At 35.0% G+C, this 24,464-nt stretch overlaps 1 protein-coding gene across 1 annotated transcript in view; it reads left to right on the forward strand.

Annotated features, from left to right (window-relative positions):
- Window positions 1–1,618: 1,618 nt before the first annotated feature.
- Window positions 1,619–24,464, forward strand: part of PAPOLA (poly(A) polymerase alpha) — a 76,683-nt gene continuing 53,837 nt past the window's right edge. Inside the window, exons 1-6 of the mRNA XM_077123484.1 lie at window positions 1,619–1,851; window positions 17,897–18,070; window positions 18,403–18,469; window positions 21,570–21,651; window positions 22,969–23,078; window positions 23,531–23,584. Coding sequence (XP_076979599.1) covers window positions 1,844–1,851; window positions 17,897–18,070; window positions 18,403–18,469; window positions 21,570–21,651; window positions 22,969–23,078; window positions 23,531–23,584 — 495 coding nt within the window. The 5' untranslated portion in view covers window positions 1,619–1,843. The remainder of the gene's footprint in view (window positions 1,852–17,896; window positions 18,071–18,402; window positions 18,470–21,569; window positions 21,652–22,968; window positions 23,079–23,530; window positions 23,585–24,464) is intronic.

The following is a 24,464-nucleotide window of genomic DNA, read 5'->3' on the forward strand; positions in this document are numbered from 1 at the left end:
AGGAAATAAGTGGAAGAATCGAGAATCAAAACTAGGGCTGTATCCAGATCCATGTCATTCAACAGAAATGAGAGCCACGTAATAATTAAAACTTTTCTAGGGGCCCTACACAAAAAACAAAAAAGGGAAAAGAAACAGGGATGATTACCTGTAATATATTTTCTTTAGCTCTATATTTCAGAAGTATTGTTTCAATATGTAATCTACATAAAATAGTATTCATGAGGTATTTCACATTCTTTTTTTCATACTAACATCTTCAAGACCCATATATTTTGCATCTTACAGCATGTCTTATTTAGACTAGCCTCATTTCAAGTGCTCAACAGACACAAGTGGCAAATAGCTACTGTATGTGACAGTGCAGGTTCTGATCTCCTATTTTTAACCATTCTGAGCCATTAGTCCAAGAAGAGTAGTCTGAAGAGATCTTCCATGAGAAAACGGGCAACCTTTGGTAAAATTTCCAGAGAATTACAAGTGCGTACTAACATATATAAAGGGTTTTGAACTTCGTTGGGAAACGTAACTTTTCCATATTTATTTGATTCATCCCCTGCCCCATCAACTTTGGGTATGACACATTTTAGAAAGCATTCTAACTCATAGAGAGGTCAGAATCCAGCCTCCCTGCCTCAGGCAATTTTCGAAGTTTTGTTGGGCGGAGGAGGGTGAACTGAGTTAATATGTAGATACCCAGCCCACAGAGATTAGGGCTGGAAAACATCACCTAGGGGAAACTGTGGCCCAAACAACCTTTGCTAAAATACAGTGTTAACTGCCATCTATGTTTGTACAAAAGGACTTTATCTTTGCAAGTTCCAGTACACTATTTGTTCAAAAGTAAAACTGGACCGTGTTCTAGGATTCGATCTGATAGTTCAATCCCTCAAATTTTATTAATTTAAGATGTACCGAGCGCCTGTGTGCTAGCACCAGGGATATATCAATGGACAAAATCGACCATCTCCGTCTGGGTGGCAGGCGGTCTAGACAGGGCTCGGAAGAGAGGGGCCCCTATTAGCATTTTTTTTTTTTGCATCCTTTGTACCAGACCCTGTGTTAGAAGGTCTTCTCTTACATTATTTCACTAAATCGTCACCACAATCCAATGAAATAGGTATTACATCCATTTTGCAGATTAGTGCAGAGGTTGGGTAATTTGCTACAACTCATGGCAATGAATGCATGTAGACTACGGCGACCCAATGAGTGCATGTAGACTACGGAGCCCCAGTCTCCTCCGAGCGCCTCCCCAGATGCTGTTCCAGAGGCCGCGGCTACCTGGGGCTGCGAGAACCGCGGGATCACAATGCGCTAGAAGGGGGGCCTCGCGGACCCAGACTTCTCCCGGCTCTTTATCACGACTCCCGGGCTGCGTCGACTCCCGGCTGCGTCGTCAGCATCAGCGACGAAAACGTCCCTACCTGAGGGTCGACCCTGCCGTCCAGGGCCACCCCCACCGCTCACCACCCTTCACCACGATACTCGACACGAAGCGTGACAGGATTTGGGAGCAAATAGTCGGGCCACCCGTCACCTTTGGAACTACCTTTCCCGTGAGGCTTCGCGGCGCCGGGCGACTGATGCGCAGGCGCGCGCAGGGCGTGCGTGGCGACGTAAGCGGTTCTAGAACGTTGCTGTGGTAGCGCTCGGGCGCCATGTTAGGACGAAGGGGAAGGAGGAGAAGCGCTTAAAGCGGCGGGAGTGGGTGCGGGAGCGGGGTTGGACCCAGGGCTGAGGCAGGCGTCCCCCTCCCTCCCGCCTCAGTGGATTATGCCCAGGGCGGCAGCAGCGGCGGTTGCGGGGGGGAAGTGACTGGGCGGTGCCGGCGCAGGAGACGATGCCGTTGTAAGTGATTTGTATTCTGTTTTCTTTCGCACGCCGGCTGGGCCTTGGGGGCGCCGTGGGGGGAGGGGGAAAAGGAGGGTGGCGCGCGAGCCGGGTCCTCACCCGGGTGGGAGAGGCAGGCAGGCGGGACTCGGGCCCTTTCCTGTTCTTCACCCATTCACAGCCGCACTTCCCCTTCTGCTCGGTTCCCGCTTCCCACACCCTTTCTTGACTGGGTCAGACAGCCGCAGGGTCGGGGTCCTTGCCCTTACGGAAGGGCTGGAGGAACATCTAACCCTACTACTCTCACTTCTCCACCTGATCTGAAAAAACAGTGCCCGGCGGCGTGGAAGAAAAGCTTTAACTCCTCACGTTATCCGCGCACGGGGTCCGAACTCGCCTTCGACCCGTTTCAGTGCTATCTGTTTCTTTGCCCACCTCCACTGCGTCCCTCTCTTCGCCCGGTTTCCAGGATGCCCAAATCATGCTCCAGGGATAACCCACTTTCAAACCTGAAATCTTGCAGACCCGAGTTAAAAACCCAGTTTTGGGCATCTGAGCACCGCTGTTTGAGCTGCAGGTCCCTACCCTAACCCCCGCCCTCGCGCTGTGAGATAAGGGGGTACTTTCCGGGCTGCCGTCCTCTTAAACGGTTTGTGCTCTGTATTTGCTCTCCCTGTTTTGTTTTGAGAAGATAACCTGATTACATTTAGTTTCCTTCTCTCTCCATCTCTACTGATATTTTTTGTTTTTCCGATTTCAGGCTTAAAGCTAGCTGGTCCACGTATACCTCTAATCTTATTAAGCTTGTATCTTGTACTGTTCAGTCCTATATCTTATGCTGTCTTTCTCCTAGAGGGTTCTTTTTGAGCTTTCTTTTACCTCCTGTTTTTTTTTTTTTTTTAAGATTTAATTCGAAACCTCACAGTTGAGATCAAAAGTAGATTAAGTTGTTTTTCTGCGTATGGACAGCGTTGTAGAGGCCTTAAATAGTGAGACTGCATTTCTTCCATTTTTGAAGATTGAAGAGTGGCCTTTTGAAAGGCGAGACCGTGTTTATTTTTCATCGTTGTAAGCCCCAAAAAGAAGCATGTAATCGACACTAGAATGTTTGTCTAAATTAAATCCAAGATAAGGATTTTGTGGTTTTCAGGCACCTAATTAAGCAGAGGTTATTTGTTGTTGTTTAGCGAAGACTTTTGTTATTGCAAACATTCCCCATTATGTATGTGTGTGTGTATGCGCCAGTCTCTTTACAGGTGAGCCTCTTTGACACTGGCTTTAAGAATGACATCTTTGACACTTTACAGAGTAGTTTTAAAAGAAATTTCATGCTTCTTCGCACCCCTCCATGCCATTTTGTTAAGTGGCCTATCAGATTATTGTTTCTGCATGATAACATTAGCTTATTAAAATTGTTAACTAGAGAGACAAATATCGAATCTTAGGAGCTTCCGGGTCTCTGTAAATGTTATCTTTTATAGAACGGTTAAAAGAGGCACCAGAAGAACTGAATTTAGGCAAGATTTTTGTGGCACGATTCAGTTCAGTAGCAATTAAAACCTAAATGTTTGCAGTGATGCCATGTGACTTCTTTGTTTGCTCATATTTTGTTGCTCTTTTGGAAAAGTAACATCCCTTTCTGATAGTCATGTCAGTATTACAAATTTGTCAAGGAGATGTACTCCTTAAAGAAAAGTCTTTAGTGAAGAAATAATTTCAGCAATATTTGTGTTTTTTTTCCTAGAAATTGTAAGTACTATGCCTGCGTTTTCCCCTAACATTACCTGAGGAACTTAAAAATTTCCATTAAACACCCAATGCTTCACATTCTTTGTGAATTAGTTCATATACATAACAGAGTTAAGATAGCAGATTTACGCATGACTATCATTTTTTGAGTGGTTGTTTCTTGAAATGGAAACTTCATGGAAGTTTTTCATTAGCTAGACCTTTTATTTTTAAGCCCAAGTGTAGGATCATTCTTTTAAAATAAACTAGACTGCCTAGTTAAAGAAAATAAGCATTCATCATTAATTTGTTTTCGTTGTTGTTCATGCACGGCTTCACATTATTATTGTTTATTTGATGTTTTGAATTGTGCTTTCTAGTCTACTGTGTTTGACATCCAATTTCATTTTTGGTATGTCTTGTCTGTTGTTAAATTTGGGAGGGGAGTTTGGAGGAATAGCCATGTGAGTTTTCAGAATAGATTAAGTTACAATAGGTTATTGAAATTTACGTCATTACAAAGTATTGTCAACAAGTATTCATAGTTTGTCTAAATTTATTATGTAATTTCATATATAATTTTGAAAAGGCTGATATGACTTAAGAGACATGGGGTTGAGAATTCATTGATGTAGTCTTAGGATCCATTAATGCAGAGCCTCTCAACCTGGGCACTACTTGACATTCTGGGGCAGATAATTTTGTAGGGGTGGGGGTTCAGATCATTAGTCGCATTAACTCAGTTTTGCGTGTCACACTTAAAATAGTGAAGACTTTTTTTAAATCCAATTTTATTGAACTATAGTCATATACCATATAATCATCCTAAGTAAAAAGACTTTTAAAGAAAGTAACTAGTATCAGTGGCCAAGCAGTCATGCTACATAGAATGTTGTTGAAGATAGTGGAAGAGATTTTTAGCAAAACTTTGGGGAGACAGTAGCTTTTATCCCAAATATTTGAGGGGTCGTTACAAGAAAAAGGGATTTGGGGTAGTTTCATATAGTCGTTGGTAGAACTGGGACCTGTTGTTGGATAGGTGTATTGTGTAACAGTGGTTCTGAGTGTGGTCTGTGGGCCTCTTGATCCTTTCAGGCTGGTTCATAAGAGCCAAAGTATTTTCATAATAATACCGAGATGTTAGGTCTCTTTCATTCTTGACATTTGCACTGAAGGCTCCAAAGATAGGGGTAGTTCTACTTGTGCCTTGGAAAGGCATAGGCACTCCAGATTGTACTAGTAGTCCTGTTTCTTCATTACTACACACTTAAAATTTGAAAAACAAAGCCTTTAAATTTATGAATGTCTTTGAAGCAGTAAAATTTATTTATCTTATTGTATCTTCATCCTTGGGTTGTCTTTTTAATATCCTGTGATGAGATGGGAAGTCCACATAAAACTGCATACTGAAAAGCAGAATGGTTGTCTTTAGGAACAGCACTTAATGGTTGACTTGTGAGGTAAATTAGTGCTTTTTTTTTAATGGAATTTCATTTTTACTTGAAAGAACAAATGACAAATTGTGGATATTCATATTCTAGTATTTAGTCAACATTTACTTGACAATGAATGGAGTGAGCCTATCACTTCAAGGAAAAAATGACAGTATTCATGACCCATGATAAAATTTGCACCTTCAAGCAAAAATTAGAATTTTGGAAAGATTATTTCTGTTGTCATCCTCTTGACAGGTTCCCAATACTTAAAGATGTTTCTGATGAGATTGGTGGAGATATTAGTGAATACGATTTTTTGATACTGTATAATGTGTCAACATTTGAAAGATACCTATAACTCTGAACCCTTTTTTCCCAAATGACCAGTGATAAAAAATAGGTTCTAAATGCAAGCTAGACCAACAGATTTTGAAGTAACAGAGTACAAAAGATTTGTTGATGTGGCTTCAGATACTTAATTGTAAACTAGGCCTTAAGAAATTACTACCTCTGGAGTTTTGATGTAGTATCAATGAAGAGTATCCACAATTATTTGAGAAGGGTTTGAAATATTCCTTTTCCACCTAGAATCTCTGTGATGCTGGATTTTCTTCTTTATTTCAACCAAAACAACTTATACCAATAAATTAAATGCAGAAGCAGATATGAAAATCTAGCTGATTTCTATTAAACCAGAATTACAGAAGTTTGCAAAAATGTAAAACAATGCCATTCTTACTAAATTTTGTATTTTGGAAAGCAGTTGTTTTTTTCCCCTGAAAATCTGTTTATATTACCATATAATCAGTTTTTTAAATGTTTTTTAAATTAATTTTTTGTTAATGAGGTTGTAGGTTTATAGAAAAATCATGCAGAAAATACAGAGTTCCCAATTGTTAGAATTGATAAAAGAATATTACAATGGTATTATGAACTATAGTCCATAGTTTCCATTAGGGTTCACTGTGTTGTACAGTCCTGTTTGTAAAGTTTTTATTCTAGTAACATATACACAACCTAAAATTCAAATAAATACAGTTGTGTGAATTCCATTCACATTGTTCTGCTACCATCACCACCAAAACTTTCCAATACCCCAAACAAAAATTCTGTACAAATTAAGCATTAACTCCCCATTCCTTATCCCCACTCCATCCACTGGTAACATATATTCTAGTTTCTAACTATGAATTTACTTCTTCTAATTATCTCATATTGGTGAGATCATATATTTGTCCCTTTGCACCTGGCATATTTCACACAACCTGATGAAGTCAGGGTTCATCCATGTTGTCAATGTTATCAGAGCTTCATTCCTTTTTATGACTGAATAATATTCCATTGTATGCATATAGCACATTTTGTTTATATATTCATCTGTTGATGGACCTGAAAATGTTTTAAAATAAGTACATATTTAAAATTTTTTTTGGTTGTAATTTCCAATGCAGTAAATATTGTGTAAAATCCATTACAGCAAATATGAAAGAAAAGCAAAAGCTCTTTGGAGTCCTCAATAAATCTTAAGGGTTGTAAAGGGTTCCTAAGACTTAAAAGTTTTAAGAGCTGTTGCTGTGTAGTGATAGCTAACACTGTGTCAAGATGACTTCCATCATTGAGAAATTTTAATTTCTCAAATATGAGAGTTGAGATTTTGTAGTAGATTGCTTACTGCTCAGTAAATGTTGAATTATAGTTTTGAAATGGGTTATTTTAACATAAGCATGCTTTCAGATCATACTTTTTGGTGAAGGGGTTGGGAGGGAAGTTACTGGAGTTGAATACATTTGAGGTTATTCAATTCCTGTTTTCTGATTTATTTTTTTCTTTACTATTCTCTTTTCCTTCTCAAAGTGAAAGCCTTCTAGCTTGATGATGTATAACTTAAAATGTTTTGGTTTATCAGGAACATTTAATTCCTTGGCAGCTAAGTCAACTTTAAGGTAACATTACAATTGCATTTCACCTTCAGTTGCATTTAAGCAGGTGTATGAAAGCTACTTTCAGGCAAAATGAGGCCATTTGGTTTCGTAGCTATTTCTCACTTTTTTTGGGGGGGGGCGACAGTTATTTTGTACCAAACTTTTAAATATTGCACAATCTCAGTTTATAATTTACAAAGCAGCAACATTGCAGGACATATTGGTTCCCCTTGGCATTGGTTAAATGAAGGCACAAAATAGTCCCTTGTACAACCTTGTATAAGGTCTTAGAGTTGCTAAGTTGTAGATCAGAGCATAATCCAACTCTGGATTCAGGTACTCTGTACCATCCCTTGTGGACCATGTTGGGAATGATGTTTAATCAGCTTAGTTGGAGTCTTTACATGTCTTAAGTAGAATTAATTTTCAAATCTCAATTTATCTGCTGGTAGCATATACTGTATTAAATACTTAGGCAGAATATACTATAGAACCTAGTATAATCACATATTTTTAGTGATTTTATTTTACCATTTATTGACCCCACATTTTGACTAGTGCCTTCTGTGGAATGTGTTTGCTAATGGTTGTTTTTTGTTATTTATTTATTTATTTATTTATTGCTTGGGTACATTGTCTGGAAATTCAACCCAGGTCTTGGTCTTCCCAGGTCTTCCGCATGGAATGTGAGTATTCTACCACTGAACCACCCGTGTTTTTTTTGTTTTGGATTTTTTTACTTGATTTTTTAAAAAACTTTTTATTGTATAGTATGATATATATGTATATATATACACACACACACGCAAAGGAAAGAAATAAAGAGCAATAGTTTTCAAAGCACTCTTCAACAAGTACAGGACAGATCCCAGAGTTTGTCATGGACTACCATACCATCCTCTCATATTTTTCGTTTAGCTGCTCCAAAATATAGGAGGCTAGAGGGCTTAAATATTTTTTTATCATCACAATTGATTTTTTCCCTTCTTTTTTTGTGAAAAATGACGTACATATATAAAAGCTATAAATTTCCAAGCACAGCACCACAGTTAGTTGTAGAACATATTTCAGATTTTGACATGGGTTACAATTTCACAATTTTAGGTTTTTACCTCTAGCTGCTCTAAAATACTGGAGACTAAAAGAGATATCAATTTGATATTCAGCATTCATATTCATTTGTTAAATCCTGTCTTCTCTGTTTAACTCCGCCATCACCTTTGCTCTTTCCATCCTTCTCTTTAGGGGTGTTTGGGCTGTGGTGATTTCATATTGGAACGGTCTGTCACTAAATAAGGGGTAGGAAGATGAAACTATCTTATGTTCTGGAGAGGCTGGGCTGGGACTTATTTGGACCAGAGACCCATCTGAAGGTTGTAGGTTTCTGAAAAGTTACTCTAGTTCATGGAACCCTCACCACCCATGTTTTAATCCTAAAATTGTAGGTCAAGTATTTGCTTTTGGAAATGAAAAATGTAGGGGTTTTATGAGCTATCTTTACTTCCTCTTGTCACACAGTTGTCTTTGAAATTTGTATTTGCTCTGTATTTCTAATAGAAACCAGCGTCTTGCATTTTATGGCAGTTTCTGTAGTTTTTTTTTTGGTTGTTCAAGAATAGTTTTAACTGTGCTGTGTGTCCCTGTCATTTTGGTCATTTGCTTAGGCATTCTAAATTATGTTTCCACAAGTATATATACTTGCAGAAATATACATATATATATATTTTTACTTTCTCTGGTTCTCTCTACTACTTTTACATTTCCTTCATTTTCAGGTTGTCCTTGGCAAGTTGATGCGGGAGTGCTACAGTTTGGCTGGCTTTTCACTTCTCCTAAGCAGTTGAAGAGAGGGCAAGGGGGTAGTTGGGAGTGACCTTAGGAAGGGAGAAAAAATAACCTGGCTGTTTTAATGATTGGTTAGATGTTTAGTGCATAATTAGTCTTGCATTTCCCTAGTTTGATTTTGGGATTCATATTTTATTGCTTTGTAGCATAACCTTTATTACATCATCTGTGTTTGAGTTTACTAATATAATGGTCTGATGGTCCACTTGGAATACTTGTTTTAAGAATATAGTTGAGTTCTAAATATATTTAGTATTATTTACATAGAACACCTGGGCCAATTAGCCATCTTTAGAATAGTTTTTTAGTAAGCAAATGCATTATCTTGACTATATACCTAACTCTAAGCTACTAGTAAAAGTAAAACATTATTATATGCTGTCTTTTTCTGGAATGATGCAAATGTTCTAAAAATTATCAGGGTGATGAACACCCAACTATGTGATGATATTGTGGGCCATTGATTGTATAATATGGCTGGGCTGTATGTATATGGATATTTCTCAATAAAAATATTTTTAGAAACATTATTATATGCTATCACCTTGTGAAAGAGGGAATGGTATTACATTTGCTGAAAATTAAAATTTTAATATGCATTCAGAGCCCTTATTCCTTTTTCCTGTTTTGTCCCTGTGTCTTTCCTACTTTAATAGGTAGGTGAGGAAGCTGAATGGTCTCCACTGGGTTTAAGATTAAACCTTTAAAGAGTAAATGACACTGTAGTAAATAGTTGCATTAAATAAGTTTGTAGTTTGTCTGATTGCTTCCGAAGAATATCCAGAAAATTAAGCGTTCACTTTTAACTTGGCTAACTAAAAGTAGGAAGAAATGAAAAAACATTTTTGTTGGATAGTAACATTAAATTTCTGAGCGGTTGGCCCTGTTGATACCATGGACCACGGTATCTTCCAGATGCCCAACATCAGGAGACAAGGATTCATCAGTAGTCAGAAGTTGTTTAAATTGAGATGTAAAGTCTTTAACTATTTGGGAAAACACCATGGAAGATATGATGTCCTTACTTTTTTTGTGTTAGTCATCTGCTAAACTAATCTTCTCTCTTCTCTCTTCCATTTAATTAGGGCATACACCTCTTTAATCTTCTTCTCACAGCCGTGATTCTTTCTTTTTTGATTCTCTAATATTTTTTTCCAACCTTTTCCTTTGTACTTGCTGTCTAAGGACCTGAATCCCGGGATAAACTTGAGATTGTCGTTCAGAACAACTCTGTATTCCTGATTTTATCATTGTCTTCACTACATTTAGTAGTTCAGTAAATTTCAGTTTAATAGATAATATATTAGCTGACAAAATCAACTTAAATGAGAAAAAAGTGCTTTTAGGAAAATTGGGATGATAAGGTTTGATAACTTTAGCTGCTGTAGCAGTTTTCTTGAGCAGTAAAGCTTGGTTTGCTTTATATTTTATATTTCAACTCAGAATATTACAATGAAAAATCCATTTAAAAATCTTAATTTCCTTCTTTCTTTGAAATCGTGTGTTTTGATAAGAAAAACTAATTCTTGTTTTAAATCAAACATTTGTTTGGTTTTCCTTGTTGACAAGGAGTACTTTAAGGGATGCGGGAGGCCTCTTTGATATCACTATCTTAATTTAATGGTGAAAAGTTGAAATAAATAGTTTTCAACTTCTATATGATATTAAAGCTTCCTTTTAAAAACAATTTAACAAATGGAAACAAAAGTTTATAAAATATAAAGTGAAATTCTCCTGGGTTCCATTTGTTGTGTTTCTTTGCATGTACAGATATAATGTATGCAAATAATTTTAAGAAATATAAAAGGGAACTATCTGTTAAATGTTGTTAAGATGTATGAAGACACCCTTACATAGAGATTACAGTGATAAGTTATGGATTTAGATACCTGGGTTCATAAACCTGACCCATTGAACTTGATCACGTTTTTTCCTGCTTTAGTTTCTTTGTGAAATTGAGACAGTTAATAGTAGAATTGGAAACATTGGGAATAATGTGTTTGACAGCACTACTAGGAATAGGTTTAGAGTTCAGTAAATGCCAGCTATTATTCTACAGCTTTTTTTCACCTGACGTTGTGGTCATCTTTCCATGCTACTACGTGCCCTAACGTTAATCTCATTCTTTTTATAAGGTATAGTATACATTGTAAGGTATATTGTATTGCATACAACACTACAGTGAATAACCTTGAATATCTTTTTTTATTATTCCTTTTAGAAGTATGAAATTTCAGTACTGGTAGAGTAAGAGAGAGGTAACTTATAAATGAATCATGCCCACTTTGCAGAGGAAAAAGCCTTGGGATAGATGCTGTTCATTCCGGTTAATTGTTGCTGTACAAGAATTTGGGTGCGAATTCCCCCTGAAAGCCCCTATCCTGACGTGTCTTTTAAACCTTTGCATCCCTATACCAGGAGTGTGTGAAACTTTGAATTTTTATGTAATGTTTTATAATTTTAAAAATGTGTTGAATTAAGGAGGATATGTGTTCTAGTATTTCTGTAAGATTAATAAAAGTGAAGTTGCTTGAAATACACTTTTTAATTTTAATATTTAGTATTGCCAGATTTAATTTTTAATATTGCCAGATTTCCTTGTTCACGTCAATTGTGATTGATGAGTGTGCTCATTTTCTCACACTATTGTCAACATTGGAGGTTTATAATAGGTCTTTTATTTGTACCAGATGTGTGTAATTTTGTTTTTCTCCAGTCTTGCAGAAAAATGGTGCCCTAATTTGCATCTCTAACTTACGAAGCTTTGCCTCATTGATATTAAAACTCTTTATATGAGAATACTACTGTTTTGGTATAGATTGCATATTTTTTCTCCATTTATTACTTTAATGTGGCTACTGATGTATTTTTACTATATAAAAATCTGACTGTTCTTACATAGGTAAGTCTGTTTTTGCGTATGGCTTTTGAGTTTTGTGCCTTGCTTAGATATTCTGAAAATAGAATTCATTTTTTTAGTACCTCCATTATTTTTAAATATAATACATATGGAATTTAGAGCTTAATCTAGATAGCCAAAGCCACTTGAGTATTCTGTGCTTTCCTCATTGATTTGAAATGGCTGTTAGTAAAGTATCTTAAATGCCTGTAATTTAACTTATATTTAAAGAGTCAAGTCTTGGATAGTGTACTATGGGGAAAGGAAGAAGCCGGTTTTGAGCATTGGTCTAAACACTTCTTTGGAAACTGTTCTTTAGTGTTATAAACATTAGTTTTTAAAATTCTAGATGGTCATCCAAACTTGAGAAGAAATATAATACTACATTTTGTCCTTGGTAAGGTATTTCTTACAAAGAATGATGTAACTAGTGGCATAAATGAAATCAGAGTGGTATAACTAGTAGCAGATGTGAAAACAGGTCTGTTTTCTCTTTTTCCTTTATTAGATTGCTTTTGAGTTGATAACAGTCTTTGTAGACAGAGTCTTGAATGCCATCACAGGAGTCATGAAGGTTTTTAGGAAGCTGTAGTTTGCAAAGCTATGGATAGTAAGTGTGGACTGGCATGGCAAGAATGAAGGAAGGAGTGGGACTGAGAAGACCAAGAGTCAGAATTAGAGTAGTTGGAATGGAATTGTTATATAGAATGTTGTTAAAATAAAAAAATTTCTAAGAAACGATGGTCATGTATCCTGTGCGAGCTTTGCTTTGTTGAAAATGTTTTGAATATTATAAAGGAGATGCCCCATATTTGTACTGTGCTCTCTTCTCTCCGACCCCCCAAAGTTTGGGGGGGTCAAATGTTTGGCTATATATTTTGTGATTTTTGTAAGGGATTATGTAGAGGTAGGTATTTATATTTATATCTGAATCTGGTCCCGAGAGAAAAAGACTTAAGAATGCTTAGTTATACATTAAAAACTAGCAAGATGCGTGCATTAGAGGTAGGTGAAAAGCAGACAGGGATGATATAGAGTTATAAAAAAGGAAGAGATTAGGGTATTAAAATAGTATTTACAGAAATACATTGATGTTCTGTATCTGCTAAATGGTTGCCAATGTGACTGTAAGAATTCAAACAGTCACTATCTAAAGGTAAGCATAGATCAGTTTAAATACTTGTGGAAGTGTTTCTGGAAAGTGATAAACATGAGCAGGTGTCTAATGTGTGAAAGAATGGGAGGAAGAGCTTTGCATTCTTAGGATTGATAGTTGTTGGTGTATGGTTCCAGTAGAATGTGTCATGTGTATATAAATCAGAATCCTTATTCCTCTGAGGGTTACATTCCAAGTTATTCAATATTGGGGTATATATTTTTGTTTTGTTAGAATAGCAGCAAAAAAATTCCCTGAATTGTTTTATCACTCCTAATTTCCAGGATCAAAATTAAGTGGAAAAAACTTGACTTCTTTCATTTAAAGTATAATAATAGTTAATGTTTTTTCTTGTGGCTCTCGGTATAATCAGAGTTTTGCCTTCCTCACTGCAAACAACTTGAGAACATTTTCATTACTCCCAAAAGAAAAATCCCATATCCTTTATTTCCCCCTATTATTGACGCTTAGCATTAGTGTGGAATCTTTTCTAACAATTGATGAAAGAATATTACTATATTATGGTAGCTATAGTACATGCTTTGCATTAGTTCTATTTTTTTTTTCCCCACATGCTACCCTATTATTAACACCTTGTAGTAGTGACATTTTTCTAGTTCATGGAAGAACATTCTTATATTTGTACTATTAACCACAGTCATCATCCTCAACAGGGTTCACTGTTATACAGTCCTATGTTTTATCCTCTGGCTTTCTTTCTAGTGATATTAGGGACTCTAAACTTCCTCTTTCAAACACAGTCACACCCATAATTCAGCACTGTTAATTAAGATTAAGCCATGTTTTATTGGAGACATGAGTAACTTTTAAGTTTAGGAACACGTATTTGCTTCTTACTTTTTTTGGTTTGATTTATTTTTGTTTCTTTAATGCATGTTGTATATCTGTTCTTTGTTGAATTTGATGTAACAGTGCAGTTTTATCTTATCACATTTCTGATGCTAGATGATACGGTTACGTTTTGAATAAGCAAATGAAATTTTTGTTATTTGTGTATGATTTCAACTTCCCATCAGAGTGTTATTGTGGAAACCAATGTATAGGCATCGATATTTTTTCAAATTAGAATCAACAATCTTTGCGTGAATTTATAAATCTGAGAGTGTATCCTAATGTTTTGGTAAGATAGTTGAAGTAGACAGGGGCTTTCCAGACATTATTTCTGTGTGATGACATTGAAAAACCTGAAGATTTGGGGGAGAAAAAAATGGGAAAGAGAGGACTTGTAACCCCACAGAAACGATTACCCATATTTTAAAGATTCACATTCAGCTGATACTGAATTCAAACCTTTCAAAATAGAAACAGATGCAGAGAAACATACTACTACTTTAAGCAAAAAAAAAAAAAGGGGGGCTCGTTGTTTGAATCTATCAAAACATGAATTCAACTTATGTTTGAACGCTCTCTTTTCTTGAATGAAGTCTAGCCTACAGAGAATGAATTTTCAGTAACTTATAAAGGCATTTTTAATGCCCAAATAATCATGAAGGCCTATAGTTTGCTGGGAGAAACTCATGAAATAATGAACAGCACAGGAGGATAACAATTATGCTAAGATATGTGGTGAGTGTACTTTTTACTATATTTAAATAGTTTATTTGATACCTATAAGTATTATGTTGTGAGGGAGGGTGCTCATATAGTTAGGCAGTTTTGAGAGCCACTTAAAAATTATTGTAGTAACATATAACAAATTTTGTCATTTTAGCCATTTTTAAATGTACAATTCAGTGGGATTAAGTATATTTACAATGTTTTGCTACTGTTATCACCATCCATTCTTAAAACTTTTTCATCACCCCAAATAGGAACTTTGTCACTTAAGCAATAACTTCATTCTCACCCCCCCCCCACCTCTCTGGTAGCTGCTAATCTACTTTCTTTATATGAATATACTCATTCTAGATATTTCATATAAATGGAATCATATTTGTCCTTTGGTTTCTGGTTTATTTCACTCAACATGATGGATTCAGGGTTCGTTCATATTTTCGCATATATCAGAACTCCATTCTTTTTATGGCTGCGTAATGTTCTATTGCATGTATATACCATATTTTGCTTTCCCATTCCTGAGTTGATGGAGGACCATCTTTTTGATGTCAGTTTGTGGAACCAGATTGTAACTATTTATTGAATGAAAAATTTATGTAGTAACCAAGACATTGTGAATTTATGTACACTTAAGTTAATATATGTATTTTAATCATAGATGCTTTATAAATCTGAAAAATAGACTATAAGTGTAAGATTTATTCTCCACACAATGCTTGGTACTTAATGTGGATTTCCAGATGCTGTGAATTAACATCATGGCCTTGCATAGCTATGCAGATTGGATTAAAGGAGTAGGAGAACTTGATCTGATAAGAATTTATGGCTGCAAAAGATAATAAATTAATATTTATTTGATAAATGCTAGTACAAAATTTGATTAAAATTGAGACTGGCAAACATTGACTGGATGATCTGTAACCCAGTGGCTAATTAGTAAGAGGTATTATGGGCTTACTGGCATCCTTAGGTCTATGTCGTTATTAGAAGACAAAGTGCAAAACACAGATCAGCAGTCAGTATAAACTGGAACCCTAGTCCATGGATAGGTAGTAAATGCATCATACGACTTAACTGCATAGCATTCTTGGATTTGGTACATTATTGCTTAAGATCACACCTTATTTTTTTCCAAGAAGACATTTTTACAGCTTTCTAGCAGAGCTGTGTTTTTGTTTCTTTTCATGCGTGTCTTTATTACTCTTCTACCTATACACTGGGATAAAGGGGGTGTCATTTACAAGATTTTTATAATCACACAGTTATAAGATAGAAGCTATATTGTTATTTAGTCATTTTCAGAGATCATGGCTACTGGATTACAGTTCAGCAATTTCGGTTATTTCCTTCAGGCTATTCTAATATACTAGAAAATAAAAAGACATATATATATGTATATATATATGTCAGTAGTTGTAATTTGTTAAACCCTAACTTCTCAGTTATACCTCCTCTTCTCATTTTGTCTTCTCATTCAGGGAAATCTAGACAGTGACCATTCTGACTTTATCCTGAAAGGGGGCGTCGACATTATGGGGTAGAGGAATGAAACTGGTTGATGTTCTTGGAGAAACTGGTACCTGTAGGTTTCAGGGCTTATCTGGCATAGGAACAATTAGGAGGCTTTAAGTTTCTGAAAAAGTAACCATAATAAGTAAAATTTTTAGTCTTAGATAGAGCCCAGGGTATTTTTAGGGTTTTCAGGAATATTGTTTGTTGGGGCTTGGCATACTGTGCCAATTTGCAACATCTGGCTGAAACTTGCAAAAGAGTAACCTCCAGAATGACCTCTTGATTCTGTTTGAAATCTGTTAGCCGCTGAAACTTTATTTCATTTCTTTTCCCTGGGTGAAGCAGGCATTGTCAGTTCCACAATGCCGGAGCAACACTCATCCCTGAGAGTCATGGCCCATGTTGCCAGGAAGACTTACACCCCTAAAAGTTATGTCCCATGTAGAGGGCAGGGTCTTGAGTTTATTTGCAGAGTTTGGCTTAGAGAGAGAGGCCACATCTGAGCAACAAAAGAGGTTCTTTGGGGGTGACTCTTAGGTATAATTATAAGTAGGCTTAGCTTTGCCATTACAGAAATAAGGCAATCCTTATTTATAAGGGCAAGCCTCAAGATCAAAGGCTTGGCTTTTTAAATTGGGAGTCCCTAATGCTTGAGTGAATATCAGAAATTCCCTAGGTGGGAAAGTTTAATAATTCCACATTTTTTCTCCATTCTTTCAAGAGGCTTTGTAAGTGCATTTTTATTTTCTGCTCAGAATTCTCTGAAATGTGTCAGGGTATTACATTAACTTGTACAGAATAACAAAATCTCATTCCCTATTCTAGATTCCATGGAATTAGGTTGTTTAAATAAACTGACCAGACAGGTTAAATTAAGATATTGTGCTACAGAAAATTTAAATTTCGGACAAAATAAACATCTCTTCCTTTATTCTCACACAGAAGTTAAAGTTTTAAAATACAGACATTATCTTCCTTTACCCTGGTCCTAACCAGATCAGCTTCATTTATATCTCTAATTGAAGCCTGATCTCTTTTTCAGCTTAATTTAAAATAGAAAAATGTATTTGAAACTTGAACAAAAGTAGCTGAATGTGTGCGTGTATGTAATAAATAGAAACAACAAATGTCTTATGGAATGCTAATGCTCCATGGAATGGAATTTGGAGAAATACTGATAAAAATATTGGATTCTTATAACTTAACTGATTTTGTGTGTTATTCAGTTTGTTAGTTTTTAAATAATAACTGTGTTACTTGTTTTTGGCATCCTTGTTCATTGATTTATACATTTAGTTATTTCATCAAGAAGAAAATGTAAGAATTGGTTTTATTGAATAATATTGAGTCAAACTAACATCCTAAAGGAGTTAAAGCATATCTGCCTTTTCACCAGTTATATTAAAATCCTCTTGGTTGTCCAAATTTGGAACTTAAAATGGAGAAACCTTTTAGACAGCATCACTGTTGAAGTACAAATCTTTTGACAAAAATCAGTAACAAGATGAGTATGAATATAGTTCTTTTGTCTTTATGTTTGTTACAGTTACATTATTTGCCCTACTATCTGTCAACTTTATTCATTCTGATTCATATGCCCAATTCCATTTGGGGAGTCTTGTATTGGGATATAGTGTTTACCATTGCTTTAAAACAGATTTTGTCCCTTTCAAAATGTAAAATTTCTCAGAAGTTTATTATATTCTGGATTGTATTTCTGATTACACAGAGTTTTCTGTTGCAGCATACTGGATATAGATTTTTATTTGTAAAGTAGTTAATTTAGGTAGTGACAGACTCCTTAGGGTATTTGGAGAAATAATGTTTTCTTTTTGGTCACTTTTTAAGTCAAGTAAAATGTCTTTTGATAAGGTGGGGAACCAACTACAAAAATATAATTTACTAAAGCATTTCTTTCTACTCATTTTGATTTGCTTTAAAATAATAGTAAATTTATTGGCAGTAATTTTATCTATTTCCTTTATAGTCCAGTTACAACGCAGGGATCACAGCCAACACAGCCACCACAGAAGCACTATGGCATTACCTCTCCTATCAGCTTAGCAGCCCCGAAGGAGACTGACTGCATACTTACCCAGAAACTGATTGAGACTCTGAAGCCTTTTGGGGTTTTTGAAGAGGAAGAGGAACTGCAGCGCAGGTGATTGGATGTGTGTGTGCATGTGTGTGTGTAAAATTTATAATTAATTGTGAGGCATTCCCTACTCAATTAAAAATCAAGGTTATTCTCTGAAATCTAGACTTCTGTTTCAGCAAGAGTGATAGAGTGGAAAACTTCTTTAATTATTCTACATAGACTTCTGTCCTTAATTTTGATTTTGATGTTTTTGATAATTGTAGTACAGAATTGTTAGGAGAAAGGGGAATACAAAAAACCAGTTCCAGTTTAGGAAGCCACGTATTTAAACCTTTTTCGTTTTGATCAGTAACAATCTGGAATAAAACACAACTTGATATTTGTTTTATTAATAGGATTTTAATTTTGGGAAAATTAAATAACCTGGTAAAAGAGTGGATACGAGAAATCAGTGAAAGCAAGGTAAGGTAACTTATTTTATATGAAATAATTTAACATGGTCAACTGAATACTGCTATTGTTTTATATGTGTTCTTATTTGGAGTGGATTTAAAGGGTTCATTTAGTGTGGAGCCCCTATTAGATTGATAACAGCATTTATGTATTTTTCTTAGTTATTTTGAATGCAATAAAAACAACTGAATTTAATGTTTTTTATTTGTACTTTTTGATTGGAACATTTCAAAGCTTAAATTCAGTACTTATAAATTACTTACATACTTCACAGAAACAATAATAATATACTTACATGAAAAGGTGCTCAAAAATGTTTACTATATTTGAGAATCTTGTTACCCTTCAAGGAACCCCACAACAATGAACTTGTTTTAGGCCTTTAAGTATTAGACTCTTAAACTAAATATCTCTAAATATCCATGACTGGGCTTCTGGTAAAGGAAATATATGTAAAATTCATTTGACATGTTTTTAAAAATACCATAAATATTGGTAAGTTTTCCAAAATAGTATTAAAAAAATCATGTTTAATCTATAATATACTGTAAATTTGATGGAAAGAGAAGTAGAAGAAAAACTCATAGGGCTGAAAGTTAAAGTCTTTGGTTTTAATCACATTTATAATATTTTCTTTAAGCAGTATATACATATTTCAAGCAATTCATTAAAACTTTTTCAATGAAAGTCTTTTAAATTGAGGACTTTCCCTGGTAAGAGTTTCTGATTCTAAATGAGATTTTTGAAAAGAAAGTCTTTTGGAGCAGAGCAAAAGATACCTGTTTTTTTTTTGTTTGTTTCGTTTTGTTTTTTTAGTTTTTTGAACTTCTTGTTAACTAATCTTGTTGTATAGGAGACTTAGCTTTTCTTAGATGCTTAGTTTTAAGTTTAAAACCCTGGTCAAGTAGATAAGACCAGAACTTGAATATGAAACAAAAGTACTGTCTTGTTTCAGATACTTGAGTGCCTGGTAAGTTTCTTGAACCAGTAACTCTTCATACAGTTCTTCCTGCTGGGTTTACCTGAGGATAAGGAAAATTGCTTGGATTAATGAAGTTAATGCTCTTCTCAGAACTTTCACATTCCCATTCAACTTTGTCTTGGTCCTTTTCTTTATTATGGTCTGGCTCTGTGGGTAGTAGGTAAGTTAGAAAATAGGACTAAGGACTTTACTCCTCAAGTTTTGATCGTTTGTATCTGCCTTTTGTAGAGAAAATTTCTTCCCCAGCTGGTTAATTTTATGATTTAATGTAAGACTCTTCACTATTGGCACTGTTTGTGTTTTGGGCCGTGTACTTGTTAGTTCTGGGGGGACTGTCCTCTGCATTTTAGAATGTTTAGCAGCATCCCTGGCCTCAATTCACTAGATGCCAGTAGCACCCCCTACCACCAAGTTGTAATAACCAAAAATGTCTCCAGAAATTGCCATTTCTGGGGAATTGGAATTGCCCAATTCCCCAGAATTGGAAATATTTTTCTGGGGAACAAAATTTTTGAGAATTAATTGAGAACCACTGATTTAATACATCATTAAAACTAATGTGTAAAAATCTGCGGGAAAAATCACATGTAATTTGAATTTTACTTTTGGTGTCTGCTTTGTTTGCCTTCTAATTTAAGCTTTTTTTTTTGCAATTAAATATTCTTCTATGACCCTAAATTGAGAATCTTAATTTCTGGGTTATAATTACTGTAATAGTATGAACGTATCAATGTCTAAAACCGCTAATGTTATAGCCACATGTGGCTATTTAAATTTATAATAACTAAAATGAAACCTTCAGTTCCTCAGTCATGCTAGCCACATTTAAGTGCTCTGTAATAGCCACATGTCACTGGTGGCTACTCTATTATAGACACATTTTAAGTGCTCTGTAATAGCCACGTCACTGGTGGCTGCTATATTATACATCACAGATATAGACCATTTCCATCCTTGCAAAAAGTTTTGTTGAATAGAACTGGTCTAGAAGATTTGTCTGTATTAACTTGAGATGTCTGTAGATCAGTTTCTTCAGAAGTTTGCTCCCTAATTATCTTTGTAAAGCTTATTTCTGCACATATATTGCTACCTTAACTTAAATAACTAGGCCAGCATTACAATTGAGTTTCTTTATATCTTAACATCGGAGAGCAAAAGGCCTTTCTTATTTTTAAAAATGTAGCATGGCATATACAGTTTATGTATTTTCTATAAGTGATGATTAAATGTGCTGTTATAAAAGGGGAAAGTAGAACTTATTTTTAGGATCTTTTGAAATATCAAATAACAGTTTATATCATTTCTTTTATCTTTTGGTTGGGGGCAGGAGAAGAGGTGGTCTCTTACATGTTCTGATATTGAATGGAGACTTTACAATACTGAGGAATTAGAATGTGAAGAGAAATATTGAGCATTTATTAAAATTGGTTTATGTTTGGACAGACATCATCATCGTTAATGATAAAGGGTGTAAAGTACCCAGCATGGTAACTTTTGTAGTAGTGTTTGGATCAAGAGGATGAGTTTTCAGTGCTTTTCTTTCTCCATCTTCCTGATAACTTCCTCTCTGAGTAAGAAAACAAGTAAGCTTAGTTCTTCTCAACATCATCCCATCAAACCTTTCAGGAATCTATAAAACTAAAACTATTATTTAACAGTATTGGCTTCAAGATCACTTTTGATATAGTAAGATTATACTATGATGCATTGTGTGATATTTGATATAATCATTGAGTATAATCTTTTCCTCTAAGCAATCAGAATATCTTTTTTATTAATTATACCATCTATGATTTATTTTATGCATCCTTCATAATGGATAAAATCCCTGATTTTATCCTGCACTATTCCTTACTATAGTCTTTCCAGAATACCAGTTTCTGGAACTGCAAGCTTACAAAATAACATGGGTCTTCACTAAAGGATGCTTTTATTTAAAGTTGAAAATTGCTTACATTTCAAGTTAAATTGAAGGCCTGGTGTTTTATAGAGCTTTAAGGGTTTGAATGTTCTCTATAATTTCACACTAAAATCTTATCTAGGTTCTTTTTTGAAAGTATGGTACCATTTGATATAATTTCCCTTGTGCTTTACTGGTGAAATAACCATTTTTGTTTGTTTCAATAGAATCTCCCACAATCTGTAATTGAAAATGTTGGAGGAAAAATTTTTACATTTGGATCTTACAGATTAGGAGTACACACAAAAGGTAAATATCGTTTATTTTCCTTAAGCTGGGTTCTTTTTTTATTTCTTAAAAATTATAATGAAGCGTCTGTCTGAATTGCTTGTGGTGTATCCATACAGCTAAGGTTTGCATGGAAGAGAGAACTTTAGAGAGTCTAAATTTGGTAAGAAGAAAGATATAAGTTGATAGTTTCTTCTGTAACCACACTGTCCAGTACTAAATTAAGTGAGTAAAATGACAAATTCAGTTCTTTAATAGATGTGGCCACATTTCATATGCTGCAATAGCCAGCTGGTGCCTAGTTTGTCAGGCAGTGCAGCTATAGAACATTTCCCCATTATCAAGAATTCTATTGGACAGTGCTGCTCAATTCTTCCACCTGAAAAATATCCCTGTAGAAACCAGAACAGAAATTGTGAATCTTTTGGGTTTTTTTCCCCTATACTTTTTATATTATTTACACAAAATTTAAAACACAGCTAAGCAGAATGCAAACAAGCCATTAATAATCACTGTCACTATTTTCTTACGTACGCTTGTAGTTTTTTCCCTTTGCAAATAAATATACAATAAAAATGCTATCATGACAAAAAACTATGTTTAAAAAAGTATCTTCCAGTGTTCTCTGCCTTCTGGCATCCTTCGCCATTGTCTGTAGTACTGCATTTGGTTTTGATGTGCACCCCATGCCCCTTTCCCCTTCATCAATATATGACTTCAGAGTCATGCCTCTGCTACCACCTTTTTTTTTTTTCAGGAAAATGACCTTGTTAACCTGATCCCACATTCATATCTCCCTATCAGTTTTAGTCTTCCTTTTTGTATTTTTCCTGTGTACCCTGTTAAGCACTAAAATAATTACAGATACCTTACCATGTTCTGCCTGTGTGGATTCTTGTTAGTGATCCTTCCTGAAGTTTATTCTGTAAGGTTAATTCTGTAGGTTTCATGTGAGCCAGGAAAGAACCTATAAGCAACAGTCAACATTTAATGAACATGGCTGTGACTAATAACATTATGATGCTCGGCATGTGCTTGAATAATTCCCTCTCATTACCATAAAAATCTTATCTAGTCACTTTTATCTGACTCCCGGTTTACTGGGCCAATATGGGTAGAGGCTGCTGCAGGAAAAAAATAACAGAAAAACATACTTCATCAATGAAAACTATGCTACAGGGAGTGATTATTTTTTTTTAGGGTGTGTGTGTGTGTGCACTTTACAGGCTCACCAGTAAAATGTTAACAGTTTCTCAGAATAAAATCCTGCCATAGTAGGATGCAAAATAATTTTCTTATAGCATTGATTAGTGGTTGATGGGCTTAATTTCTTTTTAGGTGCCGATATTGATGCGCTGTGTGTTGCACCAAGACATGTTGATCGAAGTGACTTTTTCACCTCATTCTATGATAAATTGAAATTACAGGAAGAAGTAAAAGATTTAAGAGTGCGTAAATATTTGGGGTGATGGGGGAGGAGTTGCAGAAGTTAGTCAACCGAGTGAATTTTATGTTATAGCTGTTATTTATTGAATTCTTGGAATATGCTAGACCCTTCTGAGCACTAAATGCATACATTAATATTTTATTCCTTATAACAAGGCTAAAATCATAAATCTGTATTCTCATGTTTACAAATTAGGAAACTGAGGCTAATAGAAAAGAAATACTAAGTAATTTGGCTACCATCACACATCAGATGAGTGGCAAAAATCAAGGATTTGAATCTAAGTTTGTCTAATTCAAAGAGCTAGTTAACAGAGAAGAACCTATTATGTGTTAGGCATTATGCTAAATTACGTTTAAAGAGTTTCAAGTATCACATTGATATACAAGTAACAACTAGTATAGGACTAATGTGTAGATGCAGAGACACTGAATTGGTTTATTTTTCTTACAGGCTGTTGAAGAGGCATTTGTACCGGTTATCAAACTATGTTTTGATGGGATAGAGGTAAGCCGTAGTTCAGATGGACAGTTCTTACTGTGTGGTGTCACTAATTTCGATTGATAATAGGTTAAAGGCTTGAATTATTTTAAAGTTTTATAATTAGTGAGTTGATTGTAATAGTAACTTTTTAAATGGAGATGACTAATGCCTGTTCTTTGGGTAATATATCATTTTTAGTTTCTTAAGTGCCAAGTGAAATTAGGAGCTAAAACCAGGTAGAACTAATGAAGCAGTAAGGCTATGAAATGCTACTACATTGCTAATTTTGTGTAGTTTTGGTTGCATTAAAGCAGTAATAATATATTTTTGCAAATAACACTTTGTCTTGACTTCTGTTACATTAAATATTTTGAAGAAGTTGGAAATAACTTGTGGCCTGGAAATATGTATGTTGAAATATTTTCTGATGGGGAGAGATTTTATGAGCTGTGGGATACCTATGTTCAAATCTTGCTGCTTTTTATATTTGTATTGAAAATAATTGGAACAAAGCTGAAAATGAAGCAATTTTATTGTTACTTCTGTGTAATGATTTGGAATGGTTCTAGATAGTTACTGATAGTGATAGCGAAGCTTATAAAATTTTGGAAATGTGGAGGATAATACTTCACTGCTTTGCAAAAGAGGCAGTTTCTATAACTGCATGAAAAGTTGAATGATCATGACAAGTAGACATAAAATGTTAATTTTTTAAAACTTTTTTTATTATATAGTATAACATACATACAAAGCAAAGAAGTAAAAAAGCAATAATTTTCAAAGCACTTTCCAAAAAGTGGTTACAGAATAGATCCCAGAGTTTGTCATGGGCTACCATACAATCTTCTCATATTTTTCCTTCTAGCTGCTCCAGATTGTAGGATGCTAGAGGGCTTTAAATACT

This window comes from Tamandua tetradactyla, chromosome 12 (genome assembly GCF_023851605.1).
Source record: "Tamandua tetradactyla isolate mTamTet1 chromosome 12, mTamTet1.pri, whole genome shotgun sequence".
Lineage (NCBI taxonomy): Eukaryota > Metazoa > Chordata > Mammalia > Pilosa > Myrmecophagidae > Tamandua > Tamandua tetradactyla.